The sequence below is a fragment of the Anolis carolinensis genome, chromosome 1 (assembly GCF_035594765.1).
Source record: "Anolis carolinensis isolate JA03-04 chromosome 1, rAnoCar3.1.pri, whole genome shotgun sequence".
NCBI classification, from domain to species: Eukaryota; Metazoa; Chordata; class Lepidosauria; order Squamata; family Dactyloidae; genus Anolis; species Anolis carolinensis.
Window position 1 is genome coordinate 59697361 of NC_085841.1, and position 24888 is coordinate 59722248.

General features: G+C 42.6%; 1 protein-coding gene across 15 annotated transcripts in view; it reads right to left on the minus strand.

Moving 5' to 3' along the window:
• ryr2 (ryanodine receptor 2) overlaps window positions 1-24888 on the minus strand; it is a 394137-nt gene that overhangs the window by 277374 nt on the left and 91875 nt on the right. For all 15 annotated transcript variants that reach the window (XR_010004274.1, XM_062975204.1, XM_062975188.1 and 12 more), the window contains exon 2: window positions 2319-2438. Coding sequence is in view for 14 of the 15 variants with exons in the window: in XM_062975204.1 (XP_062831274.1) it covers window positions 2319-2438 (120 nt within the window). In the remaining variant the exon portion in view is untranslated. The remainder of the gene's footprint in view (window positions 1-2318; window positions 2439-24888) is intronic.

The window sequence follows — 24888 nt, forward strand, 5'->3', positions numbered from 1 at the left end:
CCACAAAAGTCAGCATCGACACTGAAATACAACACTGCCTGAGCTCTGCGAGTGCAGCATTTTTTAGAATGAAGCAGAGAGTATTTGATGAGCGGGACATCCGTAGAGATACTAAAGTGCTTGTTTACAAAGCCATTGTCCTCCCAACCCTGCTCTATGCCTGTGAAACGTGGATGGTCTACAGAAATCAAACTCAACCTTTGGAGCGTTTCCATCAGTGTTGCCTCCAAAAAATCCTGCAAACCTCTTGGGAAGACAGGCGGACAAATGTCAGCGTGCTTGAGGAAGCAAAGACCACCAGCATTGAAGCGATGCTCCTACGTCATCAACTCCGCTGGACTGGCCACGTTGTCCGAATGCCCGATCACCGTCTCCCAAAGCAGCTACTCTACTCCGAACTCAAGAACGGGAAACGTAATGTTGGTGGGCAGGAAAAGAGATTTAAAGATGGGCTTAAAGCCAACCTTAAAAACTGTGGCATAGACACTGAGAACTGGGAAGCTCTGGCACTTGAACGCTCTAATTGGAGGTCAGCTGTAACCAGCAGTGCTGCGGAGTTCGAAGAGACACGAATGGAGGGCTTAAGGGAGAAACGTGCCAAGAGGAAGGCCCGTCAAGTCAACCCTGACCGAGACCGCCTTCCACCTGGAAACCATTGTCCTCACTGCAGGAGAACATGCAGATCAAGAATAGGTCTCTTCAGCCATCTACGGATCCATCCCCAAGATAACAGAAATGGAGGACCATCATGCTCGAACTACGAGGGATCGCCTAAGTAAGTAAGTAAGTAAGTAAGGATTATCCAGTAAAGCCAGTTCCAGATACAAATAATGAGATTGACAGGACTCAGTACAAAGGAATTTGAAAGTCGGTGGGCTGCTGTGAGTTTTCCGGGCTGTATGGCCACTTTCCAAAAGCATTCTCTCCTGACATTTCACCCACATCTATGGCAGGCATCCTCAGAGGTCGTGAGGTCTTTTGAAAACTAGGCAAGTGGGGTTTATATATATGTGGAATGTCCAGGGTGGGAGAAAGTACTCTTGTCTGCTTGAGGCAAGTGTGAATGTGGCAAATGGCTGCCTATATTAGCATTGAATGGCCTTCCAGTTTCAAAGCCTGGCTGTGTCCAGTGTGGGGGAATCCTTTCCTGCCTCGGGAAATTCTTTTAGCTACAAAGCAGCCAGGCTTTGAAGCGGGAAGGCCATTCAATGCTTGCCATAGATGTGGGTGAAACGACAGCAGAGAATGTTTTTGGAACATGGCCATACAGCCTGGAAAACTCACAGCAACCCAGTGATTCCAGCCATGAAAGCCTTCGACAACACAGTTTGAAGGTCATTTCATCAAGTCTTCCTTTCTGCAGACCACACTACATAATACAAGTTCCAATAACCTCAGTAAGGTATACATAAATGCTAACATATACTAACTTTGCATCTGTTCCACTGAATTGAGTGAGAATTAAGTAGTCTTAACTGTGCAGAGTAGTGCAGCCTGAATAGATGGAGTATAGTTTTATCTTCACTATTAATACATTGGTACCACCTGCTTGCAGCATCTGTCACATTAGTTATTAAGATGCAGTGACACATCAGGAAGCCAAAATGTCAGCAGGATAACATTTATTTTACTTAACCCCGCTTTCCATTCTGAGTGCTTTCAACTGACAGAGTTAATTTAACAGTTCCAAAAAACAAGATAAATTCCTGCACACATGCATCAATGAAATACCAAGTATCTGGAGCACAATCTTTATGCATATAGGTAGGGTTGTATCCAAGGGTGCCCATTTGCCAACAGAATGGTGTCCACCAGCAAAATCCCCATGTACTCAAAATAAATCTGCTTTGGAGTATTGGAAGACTCCAGATTCTAAAGAGGAGCACAAACCTTAGTGACAGTGAAGAAAAATCTGAATGCTGATACATAAGCTAAAAAGCCCTCTTACACAATGTTACAATTCACATGTACTCTATATAAATTTTCATTTAAAAAAACAAGTTACAAAAAACTTAGTGAACAAAAAAACAAATTCATAAATGATTCTTAGTCAGGACATCCATACATAATTATTATACCTGCCAAAGTGTTCCAAGTTGACCGTTATTCAATAAATCTTCCCCTTTGTGAGATTTGAAGGCATATAACAGTCTACTATAGATTACATAAAGGATAAACATGAAGTGCTAGCATACAGTTCCTCTTTGCCTCCTAGTAACATTTAATCTGAATGGAGAAGGGAAACATTCCAAGAGGAGGAGGAGGGCAGGCAGGTTAATACTGCTTAAACAGCATTAGAACAAGACAGCTTGTGGTACCTTGGAATTTGAAGTGGATTCCAAGAAGCAAAGCCTGTTGCCAAATCCTTCTGCAGCAAGGCACAATTTCTGTTGTTCTTTGTGAGCGGTAGCAGTGCATTGAAGAACCACTTCATCATCCTGTCAAAGGACAGACACAAACACACAAAAGGAACAGGGTTAGGACTCAGACAGTGCAGAATTTTAGGCAATATTTCCAAATATATGGCTAAAGATAGGCTTGAAAAGCAACAATGTGAATCTCAAGGCTGATTTTATTGTTTCACCGAGACTTTTAAACAAGCTTGAATGCTTTAGAAAAAAATAACTAACATCACAGTCAGGTCTGTCAATGCCTAAACCAAAAAGAAATTCCACAAATTTATATACAGTAGTACAGTGGGATTTTACTCACAGTAAAGCAACTAAGTAGAGATGATACTAAGAATTTGTTTCCTATTATAAACTAATTCTCTCTGTGATCTGCTAGATGGGAAACCTTCTCTTTTCGCACCTAGTTTTATGCTCACAGTTGGCACAAAAGCAGGAAGCTTTTTGTATGCAGCTAGTGCCATTACTAAAGGGTACTTGGAGACAGCTTCAGGCAACATTTTAAAGAGATTGCCTCATCATGACAGTCTGATCATTTGCTATATTCCCCTAATCCTTCTGAAATGAAAGGAACTTTAATTTGCATACAATTATCCCGGATTATGACCAATTGTCTGGACACCCCATACTGACATGTGCATTGTGAAAGGATTCTTTGTGTGTTTTAGTCCATTTACTATCCTTAATACTGGTCATATTGCGTTCAATCCTTCAGCAAGTCAAATCTGTCTCAGTGAGCTTTCCATCACGATCTCAAGATAGTTTCTACAGAAACTCCATCCAAACGTATAATTAGAGATTTCCCTTCCTCTTGCTTAGGTATTATTTTGCACTAATTCATCTGTTATATCTGCACCTCATTTTCCATTTTCTCAGGGAAGTAGTTTAAGCCTAGGCTACACTACTTAAAATAAATGAAATAGTTATGACTTTTCTAAATGTTATCTATGAACTTTATAGCTGACCAAAGAACTGAATTTAGTCTTCTCACATCAAAACACATGAATTCAGTAACTGAACTGCACTGATTCTCTTGTGCCTTTCTGTTGCTTTCCTGTTGAAATTTAGGTTATACTGTATCTTACTTGCTCTAGAGCAGGGGTCCCCAAACTTTTTAAACAGGGGGCCAGTTCACGATCCTTCGTACTGTTGGAGGGCCAGACTATAGTTGGCCACCAAGCAATTATTATTATTATTGACACAACGACGTTGTATGACACAGCAAACAAGATAGATATGCTGGATTTCGTTTCACAAAATCACAAGTCGAACACTTATTATTATTATTATTATTATTAATAATAATAATAATAATAATAACAACAATAATAATAATAAAAAAGAGGGTTGGAAGAGACCCTTTGGGCCATTGAGTCCAATCCTCTTCTGCCTTTATGCACCAAAAGCACAAGCAAAGCACCTCTGACAGATGGCCACCCGTCCCAGCCTCAATGTTAATAATAATAATAATAATAATAATAATAATAATAATAATAATCAAGGGTTGTAAGAGAAGAAGAGACCCCTTGGGTCACTTAGTCCAACCCCCTTCTTGGGCCATGGGGGCCGGATAAATTGCTTTGATGGGCCGCATCCGGCCCCCGGGCCTTAGTTTGGGGACCCTTGCTCTAGAGCACCAAATCCCTCAGAGAGATGCATACTGAGAGGTGAAACCATGTCTTCTTAACCACTATCTGTAGCGGCTGGAAGCTCTGAGGCCAGCCAGGAAGTTAACCTGCTTTTGGATCTTCAAAAGAGCTGTTCAAGGTACTAAACCATTTTAGGATGGGATCCCATTCATTCATTTCTGTAGATTCAATTCATAATATTACCATTAGTCTATAAAAATAGTAATATTATTATTTGAATATTTCTATATTTATAAACCAATAGTAATATTATGAATAGAGTCCCGCTTATCCGAGTTCCACTTGTCCGACACTCCGTATTATCTGAGGCAAATGTCCTCCCCTGCTCACTCTCTCACTCACTCACCCTGCCGGGTCCCGGTGCTGCCAGGACCCAGAGTGGCGAAGCTGAGGGACGGTGGGCGGGCAAGTGAAGGAGGGCGGCAAAGGCCCTCCTTCGTTTGCTCGCTAGCTCGCTCCTTCGCCAGATCGGGCCCCGGTGCCGCCAGGACCCGGTGTGGCGAAGGAGCTGAGGGATGGCAGGCAGGCGAGTGAAGGAGGGTGGCAAAGGCCCTCCTTCGCTCGCTCGCTTGCTCCTTTGCCAGGCCAGGCTTTGGTGCCACCGGGATCCGGCGTGGCGAAGGAGCTGAGGGACGCCAGGTGGGCAAGTGAAGGAGGGTGGCAAAGGCCCTCCTATGCTCGCTCACTCCTTCATCAGGCCAAGCCCCGGTGCCACTGGGACCCGATGTGGTGAAGGAGCTGAGGGACGGTGGGCGGGCGAGTGAAGGAGGGCAGCAAAGGCCCTCCTTCGCTCGCTCGCTCATTCCTTCACCAGGCTGGGCCCCAGTGCCGCCGGGACCCAGAGTGGCAAAGGAGCAAAGGGAAGGCGGGCAAGCGAAGGAAGGAAGGTGGCAAGTTTATGACTGATAAGCGAAACTCTACTGCATTACTATTAGTCTATAAATATTGGCGCCCCCAATGGCACAGTGGGTTAAACCGCTGAGCTGCTGAACTTTCTGACCTATGGGAAGTGGAGTAAGCTCCCGCTGTTAGCCCCAGCTTCTGCCAACCTGCAATTTGAAAACATGCAAATGTTAGTACATCAATAGGTACCGCTCCGGTGAGAAGGTAACAGCGCTCCATTCAGTCATGCTGGCCGCATGACCTTGGAGGCGTCAACAAACAACACTGGCTCTCCGGCTTAGAAATGGAGATGAGCACCAACCCCTCGGAGTCGGACATGACTAGACTTAATGTCAGGGGAAAACCTGACCTATAAATATTATTGTTTTAACTCTATTTATTTACATTTATTTACATCACTTTTACCCCGCCTTTCTCTCCGAGGAGACTCTACAGACATAGAGTCTCTACAAAACTCTACAGACATAGGACCTATATTGATCACAGGAATGAAAGGAACTGTATCTTGAATTGTTTGTGGTCTTTTGATTATCACAATTCCTTGAAAAATGAGCTGTTATAGCTCAGCCGTCAGGATCTGGCCCTCCACAGGAGTTAGAGTGGGACTCAGAGGCTGATTTAGATTTTGAGCCTCTCTGGTATTGGGATCAGAGCCCAATGGCTTTGCAGGTTCCTGAAGTTGTGGTTACAGAGGAACAGCTAATTGGGGAACATTCCGATGTTAATTCAAGGCTACATTCACCAGATGGAGTTGTTGTAGGGGAGGATGAGTCTTTTGATTGGAGGCAATCTATCTCACAGGATAGGAGTCAAAGGGAAGTGCTGAGAAGAAGTAAACGTTTGACTCTCAAACGTTTCAGTTAATAAATTTTTCTATGGAAAGCTGTGATTGTCCTGGATCTCATGAGCGGTAGCCCTGAGGTTTCCTTAAAGGCACCTCGCGCCTTGTTTTCATTGCAGTGTCAACGTTGCCTTTCTTGAGAGAAGCATCTCTGTTCCTGTCTCTTGGTCCTTGCCTTGTTCCCACATTGCTTCCAGGACATTCAGTTGCAGTTCATGCCTTGTGACTCTCGATTATACCTCTCCTTGTTACTCCTGTTGTCCCTGCTCTCCAAGGGATACCTTGCATGTGGATTACAGTTGGCATTTTCGCTGCGTCTTGTCCCCAGATTCCTGCAACTACTGGCTGTTTACTGACTTTAACTCTTTGCTGGAACCCTTTGTGTCCAGTTTGTGGATTACAACTTTGAAAGACTTTGAAGAACTATCTTTTGAACTATTGTGAGCATTATCTTATGGACTACTGACTTTTATGACTCTTTCTACTATTTGCTTGCATACACACACACACACACACACACACACACACACACATATAACCCTCAATAAATTGTTTTGCTTGAATACCTGGCTTCAGTGTAGTTCTCAGAGTGCTCTCGTACCCTTGGGGGTGCAACAGGAGCACAGTGATTGCTGGAATTAAACTAATGTTCAGTTTTCTAATATCACTTTGATTTTATCTGTGGTGTAAATTGCCTTGGATCCTAAGCCAAAAATATAAATTAAATAGATAGATTATACCTTTCCCATTCATGGCTGTATTTCTTCACTACTGCGATATAAGAATTATTATTATTATTATTATTATTATTATTATTATTATTATTATTATTATTATATTTATTTATTTATACCCCAAAGCAGACTCAAAGCAGCTGAAACAGGGTGAGCATTGATGACATTTGGATCCAGATTCATTCTTTTCACTCTGCAATTAAATATACTTGAAAAATAAAATAAGTTCTTGGTGACTAGAAATAAGCAGCAAAAAGCTGATCTCCTAATGCCAGCAATCTTGTAATCCGGAGCTTCAAACATAATTCTGTACCCAAGAAAGAACTTCGGTGCAGCGGGATATTTTATCTGACATAGATTAAATCTCAGACAGCCATATAAAGAAACGAAAGCCCAAACCAAAAATTGCATTTGCTTGGCATTCCCTCTCTTATTTCTTACATATATTGGAATTTTATCAATGGAACAAATCCCACCTTGTGTGCTCAAGGGTGAGAACCACTGCCACAAAATAACATTGAAACTCAATATAAAGTTGGAAAAATAAATCACTACGTGTATTGGTTACACCTGTGTGGATGGATTGGTTCTACACCAGTGGTTCCAACCTTTGGGCTTCCAGGTGTTTTGGAGTTCAACTCCCAAAAATCCCAGCCAGCTTACCAGCTGTTAAGTCAAAACACACAGTTCCAGATCCTGACATTGACCAAGCCATTTGACTGATGAACCCAATACTCTGGTCCACTGCCGGAAATTTACAGATGGCAGAAACAATCAACCAGAGTAGACCACTTCTCATAGAAGTATTTTAAGCCTAGCCTATACTACTTTATTTATTTATTTATTTGCCACACTTGTGCACTGCCCTTCTCACCCCAAAGGGGACTCAGTGTGGCCTTACATAAGGCAATGATTCAATGCCACACATATACATATCAGTAAATAAATGACACATTAAAACCAAACAATTAAAAACAATTAAAAATATCAACATTAAAAGGTCAGTTAAAATCACACAATCAAAGTCATACTCTTAATTAAAATAAATGAGGTAGTTGTGGCTTTTCTAAATGCTATCCATGAATTTTATAGCTGACCACAAATTTCCCTGCTACCCCTAGAAGGTGAAGGAGATGCACCAGCCCCCAAGCTGAACCATCCTGAGAATTTGCCACACACCTTTAGTCTCCCAAGGGGACTACTCCATGACCAATACCAAAGAGAACTTGTTTTAAAAGTCCCAGATCCACAACCCATGCCCACTGCCCCCCAAAACCAGTGTCACATGACCAAGAAACTGATATACATGCAAAAAAAACCCACCTGCATGGTAAAGTATACATAACTAAGTCTGGCTAAAGACTTGGTGGGTGAATGCTCCTCTGGAATTAATTGCCTAGTGAGCATGACAGCAAATCTCTTTAATCTGAATCCCACTCGACCAGAGTGAAAATAACATCTGGGACACTTCCGTTGTGCCAGCCATGAAATGGCTTCAAATCACAATTTAAACCATGCTTCTTTCCCAGGGAAGGCTCTTGGGAAGAAGAAGCCAGGGATTTAAGATGAAGGCTAACACTACCTAGCTCCACAGCCGCTCCAGCTCTGCAAACAATCCATGTGATGAGTTGTGCAGCTACCTTTCCTGGAAGTTCTGAAGTAAATCCCATTTCCCCATGCCCCAGATTGCATGCACCCCCATGCTAGATGCAGTGCTTCTGCAGTGAATCCAATGATACATCATGGCGACCCTTCTGCTGCTTCACCATTTCCAGTAAGTACCTGCACTTACTGCTGGAGCCAGAAATTCACACTATCTAAATTTTGAATAGATTTTCCCCCATCAAAAGACTAATTTGAAAGCCTGACACAAGTATAATTGGCTGCTTAATATTTTACTTTTATTAAAGGCCAAACCAAACTGAAACAGCTTATTGAAAAATAAAATCCAAGCTAAGACACCCTTGTCTTTGAAGAAAAATGCTGTCTTGAATGGCTGAAATTTTACACATTATGATTTGTTCTTCCCAGTCATGCTACATATTTTAAGCCTTTTTAATGTATTCCTTATACATACATATTTTATCATGCTAAGCCCATCATCTCTCTATGAGAGTTTGATTTGCATAGTATTTTTAAAGCAAAAATGTTGTATTCTATTCCTTCAAGTTAACAAAAGTAAGTTTTAATTCTGTATTCTGACATTTATAGGCATTTTAGTCTCTCACACTTTTAAATTAGAATGATTTGAAAAACTGCTCTTGCCTCAGTTTGATACATTTTTTGCAGGCCCTTTAGCTGGAAACACCATTTTATAACTCCACTTTGCTTAAATTATTCAGATCCCAAACACTGTGAGCAAAAGTGTTATTATTTGTTTCATGGCTGTTCTTCATAAAATATGACAAATTTTGAGTTGTTAAGGAGTGTACTACATTATATTATGCATCTGCATAGCATCACTCTATTTCTGCAGTAATATTAATTAAATTACAATATGAAAGTACACAAAATACAAAACTGGTGAATCCGTAGAAGGGTTGCAAAACAGACAATACTAAAATGTCAGAATGCAATTTTCTAGAATTCCTTAAAAACAGACCCGCAAAAGAACTTTGATATCTCAGGTGCACAGTCCTGCCAGATCTCAATAATGGATTTTGACAGTCAGAACTCTAATATTATTTGCTGGAGATTCCTTCCTTCCCAGCCTAAACTGCTGGATTATGGTTGTATGTGTATGAAATGTAAATCAAGTGTTTCTGCTGTTTTGCAAGAGTGTGTGTTTCAGTAATGAAACAGTTAACAGCAGGCTAGTTTCGACTGACAGCCTGTTGTGACTGCTGTTGACCTATCAGGCATGGTTTCCGACTTTGGAGGTCAGAACTTCCTGCAGACTGAGGAATGTGTTTTCTTATCTCTGTGTGTGTTGAGCTGGTGCTTGCCGAGGCGAGAGGCTATAGAAGAATGCCAGCTCAGAGCAATGGCTTTTGCTGTGCTTTGTAAATATGTATTATAGATATTGAAATAAATGTTTGGACTTTAGACTAGAGATGTATTTGAGTCTGACACTGAAGAGGAATTGGTGTGGCAGATGATTGCAACCAATTCATCAGGGTGCTGGAAAAGATTATTGATGGAGCTTGAAGAAACCTATCCAGCATGCACCCTGAGGCCTCCACGCTGACATAAACCTAGCAAGCATGTTCTTTTTCTCAAAAGCAAACACCCTTTTCTGTCCACTGAACCACAACATTGGTATTTCTGACCAATGAAGTCATTTCCCTCCTATGCCTTCTTCTCCTTTCTTTCAGCCTTATCCCTCCTTTCTTCTCCATTCATAATAATCAAACCCTCTCTTTAGGGGGATGGTGAAAACACAGGTAAATTCTGCATGTTGTCAACTCTTGGCTTGTAAACAAGTAGCAAGAATCCCTAAGAACACAGATCAACTACTTCCAAAAAAAGCACAACCAAGGGGAAGTTGGTTTACAGTTAACATCTTCTCCAGTCTTTGAAAGAGTTCATATGGCCCCCTAAAAGGAACATTCCAAATTTAAGGAAAGCGATCATTTTAAGGGCATAAGGGGAGTATAGGTCATTGACAACATAAGGAAAATGGCAAGGGTTGTGGGAGAGATGGAGGAAATGTTCCTCAAGGATCAAAATGAACTCATGTACAGCAAAAAAAAAAAAAAACTGAAAGATGGGGAAGTAAGGAATTCTTGGTTCTGCTTTCAGACTAAATGTTCAGTCTATTGCAAAAGTTTATATCACCCAAGCAATTTGTCAGACAACTTACCAAGTGGGGACTGAGAGAATCCTGAATCATCTGATACCCAGGGCACTCGTTTTTAAGATTTTCCAAAAAGGCTGCTATATCCCAGTTGACAATCCAATTCACAAATGTGGGAATATAATTATTGTTGTTATTATAGTTATAGTTATTGTTTTTGTTATTATTATTATTATTTTCAGGTCAGGAGCAACTTGAGTTGCTTCTGGAGTGAGAGAATTGGCCGTCTGCAAGGACGTTGCCCAGGGGACGCCCGGATGTTTTATGTTTTTACCATCCTTGTGGGAGGCTTCTCTCATGTCCCCGCATGGAGCTGGAGCTGATAGAGGGAGCTGATAGCGGGAGTAAATTAAGTCTGTGCAACATCTTTAAAGACAACCCTAAACAAACTGTCTTGCAGTTGTCCAGCATGGATGTCACTAACACAGAGACAGCTGAAGCAAAGGCACACTGCTACAAATAGTGTAACAGGTTAAAAAGCGCTTTGGGCTACTACTGTTAGTGCATGTCCAGAAGAAATTCTGAACTGAGGAGTGCAAAGGGGTGAAACCTCATATCAACTATAAAACTTTCTCCTAAGTAGGGATGTTCATCTCTGATATTTTTTTCCTCCTAGGAGGAATGAATTATTTGCTTCATTTGCTCCCTGCTGTGAAAACATATTTGAAAACTGTCCAGTTGTCAAAAATGGATTTATTTGGAGGAGCAGCAAGGGAAAAGAAAATGCTGGATATGGCTAGTCAGTTCACCAGCAGAATCTCAATTACACTCTGAGAGCTTAGCTTCAGATATCCATAGTCAAAACCAGAAGACCGTGGGAAGACCATGGGAAGACTGTGGGAAGACCGTGGGAGGTGGCATTTCATCAGATGGATAGAATTATGATTGAAACTACAGCTCTGTTTTTCTGGCTCACAGATCATGACTCCTGCTGTATGAAATACACATGTACAAGCAGAACAGGTGATATTTATCCCTGTTGCCAAGTGTCATCCAGATAGGTTAGCTATCGTTTTCACAGAATTTTCACACTCCCTTACTTTGCATTCACAGTCCTGACATTTATCACAGCCACTCAAACTCTTGAATTCCATAATAGTTTGGAAGCAACCAACATTTGATTGTAGCCCTCCCCTCCCCATTTACATAGCACTGTGTCATACCTGCTACTGTCTTTTCTTTTGCATGACATTTTGTCCTTCCTTTCAAGGAGAACATTCCCCTACTTTTTAAATGTTTGGACTAGAGAATATCTCTGCCCAACTGGGTGAATATTTCATCTATCTTTATCTGAATGAGCTTTGACCCATATACATTTATGTCAAGTAAAGACAAACCCCTTCTGAAAAAAATATTTCCAAGAAAACTCTGTGATAGGTTTGCCTTAGGGCTGCCATAAGTCTGAAAGTACTTAAAAGCACGCAGCAACAACAAAATTAAATCAGTGAAGATTTACATCCCTACATTGACTCTCTGAAATAACTATACAAGTTTAACAGGCAGAACTTATTACTGCAGAATGGCATTTCTGTTTATAGAAGAGAGGCATGTTACAAATTAGACATGATGGATAGGTGATATGGATGGATGGATGGATCAATGGATCTATGGATAGATTAACTGACTTTAGGGGTAGGATTCAGCATGTTGGATAACCCCATGAAAATTCAAACTATGGATTGGAGTGGATTCTTTGGCTCGATTACATGGACTCTATCAACCTTATGATGACACAATTTGCACAAGAAAATGTAGCAAGGGGAAGGTCTGTAATACCTCAAAAATCAGAACAGTAAATAAGAAGCAACACTCTGAAAACAGAAGAGTTCCAAGGGCAGCTAATGACTCTGAACAAAAAATGCCCCCAGGCAGAAATAGCCAGGAGATGAACCTTTCCAATGCTAATTAAGGTGATTAACTGCAACATTCACACTGGCTTTCCAACTGACAAAGAGTTCTTCTCACACCCTGGACTTTCCACAGATATATATTAACCTTCCTTGCTTAGTTTCTCCATACCTCACAACCTCTGAGGATGCCTGCCATAGATGTGGGCGAAACGTCAGGAGAGAATACTTCTGGAACATGGCCATACAGCCCGGAAAACATACAACAACCCTGGTCTGCAATACCGTTCCTGATTTTTATCACATTCAGCTGTGTTCACAACTTTTTTTTAGAATAATATAGAAACGAAGTCAATGCACCAGAAGGTGTCTTAAAACTGTACCTGGAATCATTTTCCTATAAAAATGTAACCAATCATAGGAAATAAACTTAAGCTTTGAGGTTTTAATATCTTATGACAAATGGAAAACACTATTCTGAAGAGACAGAATCTAAGACTTTATAACCATATGGATTTAATCTCTGTATCTATCACAGCACTGAAACCTTATTGGGTCTATGAAACATCAAGACACACATCTAAGGCAGAAAATCATTGCTATCATTTTGATCAGGACCAATTTTATGCAGCAGCACATAAATGATCTAGGCAATGTACATTAACATTACAGAAAGTCTCCCCAGTCTTGACACCCATCTCAGCTTAGCTGTCAATTGCAGATTGGCTTGACTGAAATGAAGCTTGAAGGGAATTGCTAATATGTTCAGCTGCACCAAGTAACAACATTGCTTTTGCACAGTCAGCAGAGCACTTCCCTTTGAATGATAAATTTAAGGTAAGAATAGCTGAGCAGCTCTCTGACATCATAACTGTTTACTACCAATTTGGTAATTGTCACGACCCAGGCTGCAGAACACCAATAACCATACACAGAGGCCAGAATCTATCTAATATCTTTATTGAAGGAATATATAAAGTTAATAAAAACAAGTGTAGAAAATAGTTCAGAATTAGACCTTTCAGGAAAGGTCAGAATTAGTCCAAAAAAGCAATGTCCAATAAGAAATATTAAGGTCCAAAGTTGTAATCCAATAACCGAAACACTCACTTTGCCAAGCAAAGTGAGGGGAGATGACAAGGTCCTTTAGTCCATGAAACTTGAGCGAGGCTAGGAAATAACTTGATACTTGAAACAAGGCTTGAACGTGGAACAAGGTAACTAAGAACAAGAACAAGGTCCGTGGAATAACTTGATAAATCCGTGGAACAAGGCAAGGATTGATCCTGGGAAACAAGGCAAAGTCCGTAGATAAACAAAGGCTGGGAAGCAAGGCGAAGGCTGGATAGCAAGGCAAGGCTTGAGCAGGAGCGAGGCTTGAACCGGAGCGCGCTGTCCAGACACAACTCGCTCCGTAGGCTGACGAATTGACTCCGCGAAGTTACTACGCGGGTAAAACACCTAAATAGAGTCTAGCTTCCCGCCGAAGCAGTTCTCTGGGAATCAGAACCGAAAGCTAACTCTGAGACCAGATGTGAGACTCCCCAAAGATTCTCACGAGAAGCAGTCTTAATTGGCCACATTCTTAGCTGCAATCCTCGCACTCCTGCGCGAAGCTGAATCCAAACTTCTCTGTTGTTTACAAAACTCCCGGCGCAAGAATACGGGAGAAGTAGGCTCTGGGCTTGTTTGACATACTTCTGGGAGACAACTTTCTTGCAGGTGCAAGGTTCCCAGATCTGCCTGGGAAAGATCTGGCTGAGAGGAATCCAGTTCAGACTGGGAAGGTAAAAAACCCAAGTTTTCATCTTCATCAGGAATTACAATGTCCTGAGCAGGACTACAAGGCCCATGGGACATCACACTATCCCCCTCCTCAAGGCCCCTCCCAAACTGGGGCCCTCTCCCCGAGGCGCGAGGTCGCGGTTTGGTGGGATAGGTCTGATGAAAGCGACGGGTTAGATCAGGAGCATGGACTGTGGAGGCGTCTTCCCAAGAGCGTTCCTCAGGGCCAAAACCCACCCAGTCAATGAGATATTGTAGGCGGCGGCGGTGAAAGCGAGAATCCAAAATGTCCTCAACCTCGAACTCCTCCTCCCCATTCATCAAAACAGGAGGGGGGGCCGGTTGGTCTGTATCAGGTCGCACACCATCCGCCGGAAGGAGCAGGGAACGGTGAAACACTGGGTGAATGCGCATTGAACGCGGAAGTTGGAGTTTGAAAGTCACGGGGTTTAATTGCGCCACCACTGGATAGGGACCAATGAAACGGGCATCTAACTTCCGGCAAGGGCGGTGGGAGGGCAGAAAGCGAGTGGACAGGAAAACCCGATCTCCTACCTTGATTTCAGGGCCCGGCTGGCGATGTTTGTCAGCGTGGCGTTTATAGTCCTCCTTGGCTTGGTCCAGTTGCTGGAGCAAAAGTTGTTGCACCGCTGTGAGTTCCTGCAGCCAATCCTCTGCTGCGGGAACCTCTGAAGTTTCAATGACAGGGGGAAAGAAACGTGGATGGAAGCCGTAGTTTGCAAAGAACGGCGTTTCTTTTGTAGAAGCTTGAACTCCATTGTTGTAGGCAAACTCAGACAGTGGTAACAGAGAAGCCCAATTGTCCTGTTGATAGTTTACATAACAGCGAAGATACTGCTCCAAAGTGGCATTGGTGCGCTCCGTTTGCCCATCTGTTTGGGGATGATGAGCTGAAGATAAGCGAGAGTCTATGCCCAATAGTTTTTGTAGTGCCTTCCAAAAACGAGAGGTGAATTGAGATCCACGGTCTGTGACTAAACTCTTGGGCAATCCATGTAGTCTGAAAACATGTTGAAGAAATAGATCCGCAGTTTCCTTGGCCGTGGGGAGGCCTTCGCAGGGAATGAAATGGGCTAACTTGGTGAATAGGTCCACCACCACTAAGATCGTGGTGAATCCACAGGAAGGTGGTAGGTCAGTGATGAAATCCGCGGAAATTATTTCCCATGGGCGAGATGGGGTAGGAAGGGGGTGTAAAAGCCCTGAGGGCTTCTCCCTTCGTATCTTGGAGCGCTGGCATACTGGGCAGGTGTTGACATATTTTTCCACATCCTTGCGGATCTTGGGCCACCAAAAATCCCTTAGGATCAAATGCATAGTTTTAAATAGTCCGAAGTGTCCTGCTGGTTTGCAGTCATGACACAGACGAAGCGCTTTTTCCCTGCCCGGTCCGGGTGGGATATAAACATGATTTCTATAGCAGAGCAGCCCATCTTTAAGCGAAAAGGGGAAATGCAGACCTTGGCGAAGTTGGTCCTGCGCCCAGGCATCTGCTTGCTGACTAGCCCTGATTTCTTGAGCACAGATGGGTCCTGGAGTAGGGGAAGTTGAACCAATGGGAATGGATTTGGTGTTCCCCACCGTGAGCGTGGCAAAGTTCTCAGGTTGTAGCAGTTGGGATTCAAAGGTCTCCTTGCGTCCTGCAGCGTATTCCGGTTTACGTGACAGGGCGTCTGCTTGCTTGGTTTGGGCTGGGGTCACATAATGGATCTGGAAGTTGAAACGTTCAAAGAATAAAGCCCAACGTTGCTGCCTCTGATTTAGTTTGCGGGCAGTTCTTAGATGTTCTAGATTACGATGATCAGTGTGGACTTCAATGGGAAATTTGGCCCCTTCTAGCCAATGTCTCCAAGTTTCGAAGGCTGCCTTTATGGCCAGTAGTTCTTTTTCCCAAATGGTGTAATTCCTCTCTGGTGTGGTTAGTTGACGAGAATAAAAGGCACAGGGGTGGAGGTGATCTCCCACCGGTTGTAAGAGTACAGCCCCAATTGCCACATCAGAGGCGTCCGCTTGCACCACAAAAGGGGTTCCAGGATTTGGGTGCTGTAGAATTGGCTGGGAGGTGAATAGTTTCTTTAGTTGCTGGAACCCTTTCTCTGCTTGATCAGTCCAGCGGAAAGGCTGCTTTCCACGGATGCAGCTAGTGATGGGGTCGGACCAGCGGGCAAAATCTGGAATGAACTTGCGGTAGTAGTTCGCGAACCCCAAGAAACGCTGCACCTCTTTCTTGTTAGTTGGCGCCCGCCATTCCAATACTGCTGAAACTTTGGCTGGATCCATGGAAAGCCCTAGAGGCGAGATGCGGTAACCAAGGAAATCTACCTCTTGTAGATCAAAAGCGCATTTTTCCAGCTTGGCATAAAGTCCATGATCCCGCAATCGTTGTAACACCATTTTGACGTGGTTCTCATGTTCTGATTGTGATCTGGAAAACACCAAAAAATCGTCCAGGTAGATTATCAAGAACCTGTCTAGATAGTCCTGAAAAATGTCATTGACAAAATGCTGGAACGTTGCGGGGGCTCCGCATAAACCGAAATTCATAACTCGGGACTCAAATAATCCGAATTTGGTCTGGAAGGCGGTCTTCCACTCGTCCCCTTCCCTGATGCGAACTAAGTTGTAAGCCCCCCGAAGATCCAGCTTGGTGTAAACCTTGGCTCCTCGAAGCCGATCCAGTAGATCCGAGATTAAAGGCAGGGGATAGCTGTTCCGCTTGGTGATATTGTTCAATGCTCTGTAGTCCACCACCAAGCGTAGTTCCCCTGACTTCTTCTTCACAAACATCACTGGGGAGGCGGCTGGGGATTGAGAGGGTCTGATGAATCCCTTGCGAAGGTTTGTCTCTAGGAATTCCCTGAGAGCTTCTTGCTCTGGTTCAGTCAGGGAGTAGAGATGCCCTCGCGGGATCGGGGCCCCCTCCACCAAGTCAATGGCACAGTCATAAGGTCTATGTGGGGGTAATTTTTCGGCTTCTTTCTCATTGAATACATCCCAATACTCGGAGTACTTCTTTGGCAAGGTGATGATGGGCTCGGTGTCTGTGGCATGGCATACCTTGGCTACGAGGCAATGGTTTTGGCAGTACGGTGAAGCAAACTGCAGTTCTCTGTTGGACCAGGAGATGTTAGGGTCGTGGAGAGTCAGCCATGGAATTCCCAAAATCACAGGGAAATGGGGGACCTCGGTAACAAAGAAGGAAATCTCTTCCATATGTTCCCTTATCCACATCCTGGTGGGTTCCGACCACTGACTTACGGGGCCCGTCTTGAGGGGGCGGCCGTCTATGGCTTGCACCACACGGGCATTCTTGAAATCATGATATTGTAATCCCAGAGAGTCGGCATACTCTCTATCGATGAAATTGTTGGTAGCTCCAGAGTCTATCATGGCGTGGATCATGACGGGTCCCCTTTTTGCTGACCATAATGTGACCACGAGAAGGAACAGGACCCCGGTTGGCGGCTCTTGGATGGATTTTTTGACCGGGTTGGCGAGCCTCTCTACACCCGGTCGTTGGCTTCCCCCGCCGGCTGTGTGCCAGTCGGCTCAGACGCCTTCGTCTCCGTGGAGGACGCCGCCGCAAGACGGGCGGCAGGCTTCCCTTTGGCTGGGCACTCTCTGGCGAAGTGGCCCCCGTTCCCGCAGTACCAGCAGAGGTTTAAGCGTTGACGACGGGCCTTCTCGGCGGCATCTAGTCTGGGACGCACATTGCCCAACTGCATCGGCACCTCCTCGCCTCCTCTGGGGTATGGGGTTGGCGGTGGGGGTCTCCACACCGGACGTGGCTGAACGCTGGCGGGAGCGGGGGGTTTTGTCCCGGCTCTACTGCCCTGGCCTCGAACCCACTGTTTCCTGTTGGCAATCATGACTTCAGCCCGTAAACATTGATCAATGAGTGCCTCGAGGGTCTGGGGAGGATCCACCTTGGAGATTTCTTCCAGCATTTCAATGTTGAGACCCTCCCGGAATTGTCCCCTGAGGGCTACATCGTTCCAGCCGGTGTTGTGGGCCAGCACTCGGAACTCGGCTATATACTGAGACATAGGTCTGTCTCCTTGGAAAAGGCGACGGAGTTTGTGACCGGCTGCCTCCAAATTGTCCTCGATTCCCCAAGTCTCCTTGAGGTGGTCCAAGAAGTGTTGCGCTGATCTTAGGTGTGGAGAGGCTTGGTCGAACAGTGCCGTCGCCCAGCTGGCCGCTGGCCCGTCTAGAAGACTGTAAACCCATGCCACTTTGATGTCTTCTTGGGGAAACTCGGCAGCACGGGCCTCCAGATAAGCTTGACATTGGCGACGGAAGACATGAACCTTAGAAGCTTCTCCAGTAAACTTGGTTGGCAACGCCATGGCCGGAAGACGAACTCCGCGTTCCTTCAAACCCCTTATTTCTCCATCCTGTGCATTGAGCTTATCACGGATTCGGTCCACCTCTTCCTTGTCGATGGTGTAGGTAATCGGCTGGCCGCTCGGCCCAGGTACGACTCCGGTAGACATTCTGGCCGAGGTTAATTGGTGCTTAGGGTGGCGGAGTCAAACTGTCACGACCCAGGCTGCAGAACACCAATAACCATACACAGAGGCCAGAATCTATCTAATATCTTTATTGAAGGAATATATAAAGTTAATAAAAACAAGTGTAGAAAATAGTTCAGAATTAGACCTTTCAGGAAAGGTCAGAATTAGTCCAAAAAAGCAATGTCCAATAAGAAATATTAAGGTCCAAAGTTGTAATCCAATAACCGAAACACTCACTTTGCCAAGCAAAGTGAGGGGAGATGACAAGGTCCTTTAGTCCATGAAACTTGAGCGAGGCTAGGAAATAACTTGATACTTGAAACAAGGCTTGAACGTGGAACAAGGTAACTAAGAACAAGAACAAGGTCCGTGGAATAACTTGATAAATCCGTGGAACAAGGCAAGGATTGATCCTGGGAAACAAGGCAAAGTCCGTAGATAAACAAAGGCTGGGAAGCAAGGCGAAGGCTGGATAGCAAGGCAAGGCTTGAGCAGGAGTGAGGCTTGAACCGGAGCGCGCTGTCCAGACACAACTCGCTCCGTAGGCTGACGAATTGACTCCGCGAAGTTACTACGCGGGTAAAACACCTAAATAGAGTCTAGCTTCCCGCCGAAGCAGTTCTCTGGGAATCAGAACCGAAAGCTAACTCTGAGACCAGATGTGAGACTCCCCAAAGATTCTCACGAGAAGCAGTCTTAATTGGCCACATTCTTAGCTGCAATCCTCGCACTCCTGCGCGAAGCTGAATCCAAACTTCTCTGTTGTTTACAAAACTCCCGGCGCAAGAATACGGGAGAAGTAGGCTCTGGGCTTGTTTGACATACTTCTGGGAGACAACTTTCTTGCAGGTGCAAGGTTCCCAGATCTGCCTGGGAAAGATCTGGCTGAGAGGAATCCAGTTCAGACTGGGAAGGTAAAAAACCCAAGTTTTCATCTTCATCAGGAATTACAATGTCCTGAGCAGGACTACAAGGCCCATGGGACATCACAGTAATTGACTTCCAATAATCATGGTCCTCAGCAATACTGAAAAAGGGGGGAAAGATTTTGAGATTGTATCTCATGTTCTCTTTCCACCTTAAATTCTCTATTGTATCAAGTCAATTACGAATCAGTCAGTGTCTAAATTGGTTTTAGTGGGCAACAGCATGAATATGTATGTGTTCAAGATTATTCTTAATACAAATACCCTTACAACTGATTATATTTTCATTGGGATGACTCATTTTAATATTTTCACTGATGTGTATGTGAAGTCAAGGCACCAGAAATGTCAAGTTTCACCTGTCAGATGCAAATAGTAATTACAGTATCTGGCTGAAGTCATCATTACAAAGGGCAACCCTGCTGATTCTGGCTGAAGCTGCTCAGTGCGAAAGACATTCAAGCTGGTTTATGTATAAAGTTTTAAAAATAAACACATTTACAATGTACGGCAACACACAGCTGAGTTGTCTGGGAGATAAAAAATTGCATAAGGAACAAAAGGAACAGGTTGCATTTCCAACCCTCCCACTGCAATGTTTTATTTGGGATTGTTACTTCCCTTCTCATAGGACTAATCTAAGCTATAGAGATGGTGACAGCTAAAGAGCAGTTCCTCATATTATATCACGCAGGGCATTTGAAAGACCATCTCTGTTCTCTATCAACAGAAAGAGTAGGCAACTCCGGCATATGCAGGGGTCAAATTTCTATTTTTCAAACTCTGTAAGAACTCTACAGACAATCTAAAATGACAAAAGGAAAAAACAAAAGAAAAGATAACTAAAAATCCATTTATGGTTCTGGAAAATAGGTATTTTACGTTAAATACTGATATTGGTCCAGAATTCTAGATGAATGTGTGTGTGTATATATCTCCAATTAATTAAGAAACAATTCACAACTTTTTTCAATTTTATTTGTTTGAGGTTTTGTTGACACTTGCTGTTGCCACTTTCTCCTACCAACTGGTTTCTATGGCCTAATAAACCTATTGACAAGATTTCTTGGCAAAATTTGTTCCTAGGGTTGCCTCGTCTTCACCTGAGGCTGTGTGACTTGCCCAAGGTCACCCAACAACTTCCTATGCCCAAGCATTCCTGGTCTCTAGAGTCAGAGAGCATGATACTACATGTAGCTAATAATGTAGTCATTTAGTTATGCAAACATAAATTATGAAGGCTATTACTGTTGCAAATAATTCTACATAGGATAAGGATGGGCAAAAGGCAGTGCTCCCAATGCCATTGGTTCTCAACTCCAAGCCGTAGTCAACATAGACAATGGTGGAGAATTATGGCAGCAATCTTTATAAAAAGATATTAAAATGAACACTCCATTTTAGAGAATCTTGATGGGTGAAAGTCTGTCTAAGATTTTGGGGATTTGGAGGGAGTTATTTTGCTTCATTTTTGAAACAACCACTGTGGCTATCATAAGTGTGATGTGGACTAAAAATCTGAATTCAACAGATATCTGGGGGGGGGGGGGGCGGGGAGAGTCTAGCCTGTGTATTGTACTTTTATCAGCCTCTATTTGTGTAGATCCTCCCTCCAAACCGTACTAAACATCATCTCAGAAAAACAAGGAAAAAATGCATACCTGTGACTCTGACATCAACACTCTTCTATCACAGTAATTATCATTATCATCATCATCATCATCATCATCATCATCATCATCATCTTTGCCTGATGAAGCAGCCAATGGGCTTTGAAAGGTAACTTGATGTATTTTGCATCTTTTGATTAACCAAACCAAAGTTCTCATTATAATGTGTTTTTTGAATTCAGTTGTTTAATCACTTACAGCAATCTACATGCAGATTTCGAGTATTACCAGATGTACATGTTTTTTGGCCAAATTTCAAAGAGTGCACTTTTTGCAGCTGCGCATTACATTTGTCAGCAACTATGTTTTTTTCTGGAACATGGCCATACAGCCCGGAAAACATACAACAACCCTGTGATCCCGTCCATGAAAGCCTTTGACAACACAAATAAGTTTTTTTTGTTTTTGTTTCAGGGTTTTGAAAATTGAGGTGAGCATTACATTTGATGGCGCACTAGATTTGAGTAAATACTGTAGTTTTCCCCTTCGTTTTGTTTTTTTTAAAGAATCCGGTTGATTATACAAGAAAATATTTGGGGATTTCAACATCAGGAATTGTTTGGTTTTTATTAATTTGCATCTGCTATACATATATAGAATTTGGTGATATGTAGTAAATTTACATTTTGCATTTTTTTAAAACCTACTTCAGCTTCCACTAGCAAAAAGTTGTTTCTGTGAACAGAAGCTACATTTTCCCTTCCTTCTAATCAAATCCAATGCCTATCTGACAGCTCGTTTCTTCAGCCCCATTTTCCTCTCTGCCAAGGCTATTAAGCTTTCACACGCTTTATCTGTCATTGCCTCTATCTCTACCATGGCCTCCTTCAGTATTGAATAAGACGATGTGGCAGATTCAACAAGCCTCTGGGCATCAACTCCCATAGTTTTCTATCTCCTGGGTATGTTTCCGATTCTGATTTAAAATGCTCAGTTTCCCAGATTGTCCCCAAAGCTCCTCCTGGTCCTGTGGAGTTTCTTCCCTTCCTTTCAACACCCACACAGATGCCTGTCACTTTTCAGATTTTCTGTTCTTCATCATTCAGATACCTATCAGGATGTTCATTAACAGTTTGTGAAACACATTGTGCAGCCATTGAATTCTGAAGGCTTCATCTCTATCATTATGTCCTTGGTGCTTCAGAATATGGAGATACGCAGCAAAAGATCTGACAGTTATTGTAAAACAATCTAGACATTTCAGCTTTCCTTTACTGTGTGGCTCCTGGTTGTGTGCATTTCCCCCTTTACACTATGTATTTGTTGTTGTTCTGCATTTTCAAGTCACTTCTGACCTACAGTGACCTAAAGTAAAACTATTACAGGATTTATTTTGCAAGGGGTGTTGACACTGCATTTCTCTGAGGCTAAGAAATGTGACTTGCCCAAGGTCATTTTCACAGATGAGCAGGGTTTGAAGCTCTGGTCTCATCAGTCCTAGTCCAACACTCAAACAATTATACAGTAGAGTCTCACTTATCCAACGTAAAAGGGCCAGCAGAATGTTGGATAAGCGAATATGTTGGATAATAAGGAGAAATTAAGGAAAAGCCTATTAAACATCAAATTAGGTTATGATTTTACAAATTAAGCACCAAAACATCATGTTATACAACAAATTTGACAGAAAAAGTAGTTCAATACACAGTAATGCTATGTAGTAATTACTGTATTTATGAATTTAGCACCAAAATATCACGATGTATTGAAAACATTGACTACAAAAATGTGTTGGATAATCCAGAACGTTGGATAAGCGAGTGTTGGATAAGTGAGACTCTACTGTACTTACATCTTGATAGAAAGACGAAATCGTAATATAACAACAAACACAACTAATTACAGGCTTGTTTTTCTAAACCTCTCAGAATCCTCCTTATTATACCTCTTCACTACTGAGGAGTGGATGGTGAATATTTTCTGGGTTTTACTTAGAACTTTAAAAGAGTTATCCAACTTGTTGCATCTCTTGGGAGATTGGACAGTACAACCTGTCACTAAGTCCTGTTTAGTTTGGTGACTAAACCATGTAACAATGCTGCAGGATTTATTCTGAAATTTAAAAACGTTGAAACAATTATGTTCTATAGTTAACAAACCATCTTGTATAGATCTTTTAAAGGTCTGACAAAAACCAAGAGAGCTCATTTACTGTCCCAGTGACACTGAAACTACCCACTCTGTCCCAATGAAATCATTATTCCAGCATTTTCTTGGAAAACCACCATGCAATTTGGCTTGGTTTTTACCACTTCTCTTCTAGGAATCCACTTATTTTTCCAACACTTTTTTTGACCAATACTGAAATAACAAGCCAGACAGAGATAATTGGGTTTAACCAAAGGCCACTAAATTTTACCTTACTTTGAGTTATGCCTGATGTAGGTCTGTCTGAGGTGAGCTGTCAATGCATGAGCACCTTTTCAGCCTTACAGTATTAGAGAAATAAGGGGCAGGGATGTTGAACTTAACCCAATAATCCAAGAAAATAGTTTCATGAAATGAAATAGTTTTATGATCTGGCATCTCCTATGGGCTTCTTTCTAAATCAACCTGCTAATTCTTTAACATGCATTTTTGGGAGTGAGTAAGCTGAGCATGGAACACATTTTAAACCTTTGGCTCTGTTTTTGAATAAAGTATCTTTAGGGCTCTGCATGATAGTTTATGAAAAAGAAAGAAATCCAAACTAGCTATGCTTTCTTAGTATTTGAGGTTTCATAGAAGCAAAGAATTGGAAGATACCACATGGGCCATCTAGTCCAACTCCCTGCCATGCAGGAAAAGCACAACCAAAGTACCCCTGACAGATGGCCACCCAACCTCTGTTTAAAGGCCTCCAAGGAAGCTTTCACAACACTCAAAGCCAGAAAGTTCCACTGGTGAACAGCTCTTACAGTCAGGACGTTATTCCTAGTGTTCAAGTGGAATCGCCTTTCCTGTAATTTGAAACCCATTTGCTCCGAGGTCTAGTTTCCAGGGTAGATTTTGGAGGTAGATTTAATACTTGCATCTTTAAAATAAAACTAGATGCTTAAAGAATGATCTGCCTGCTCCATAAAAAATTCATTTTCTATAGATGTTAAACAGCTAACAGTTTTAACAACAGACTAAATAAGTAACTAAAGGAAATAACTGTTTCAAATTACCTTGGACAGTACACGGAAAAGGAAATGCTGACCACTGCAACACTTTCCCCAAAACAATTTTGCCTTACTCCTTGAAATATAGATGAAACAAAGCAGCCAATTTCAAGATAATGATATGGCCAAGAAAAGGCATTCTAGTCCAGTACAATCTATTTTGTCATTACAATCATTACAACTGCACTGTTCCTAGATGCAACATTATGTAACAGTTCAAAATGATAAATATATACAAGCATGTTCCTATCCAAATATATGTTGCCATATGTTTAAACATTTTTGGAAAAATCACTATAATTGAGACATTTAGCCAAAAAGGCAAAGAAAAAAGGGAAAGCTAAATCCTACATTCTGTTTATCGATTTCTTACTTTCACTCCCATCGTAGGGATGGTAAATTTCAATCCTTCAAATTCTCAGTGTATGTCAAGAAAATGAAACAGTTTTTCACCTCATAGCTCTGAGACACTAGGATATTTTCCTGAAATGCCAGAATTTGCATGGCTTATGGCGTGAAAACTTCACAACACGCAAACGGGAAAAGGCTGCAGGCCCAGTTCATGGTGAATTGTTTTCCTGCTGCATAACATTTGGTTGTGCAACATCCAAATCAGCAACGGCTTCAGACACAATGATGAACCCACCA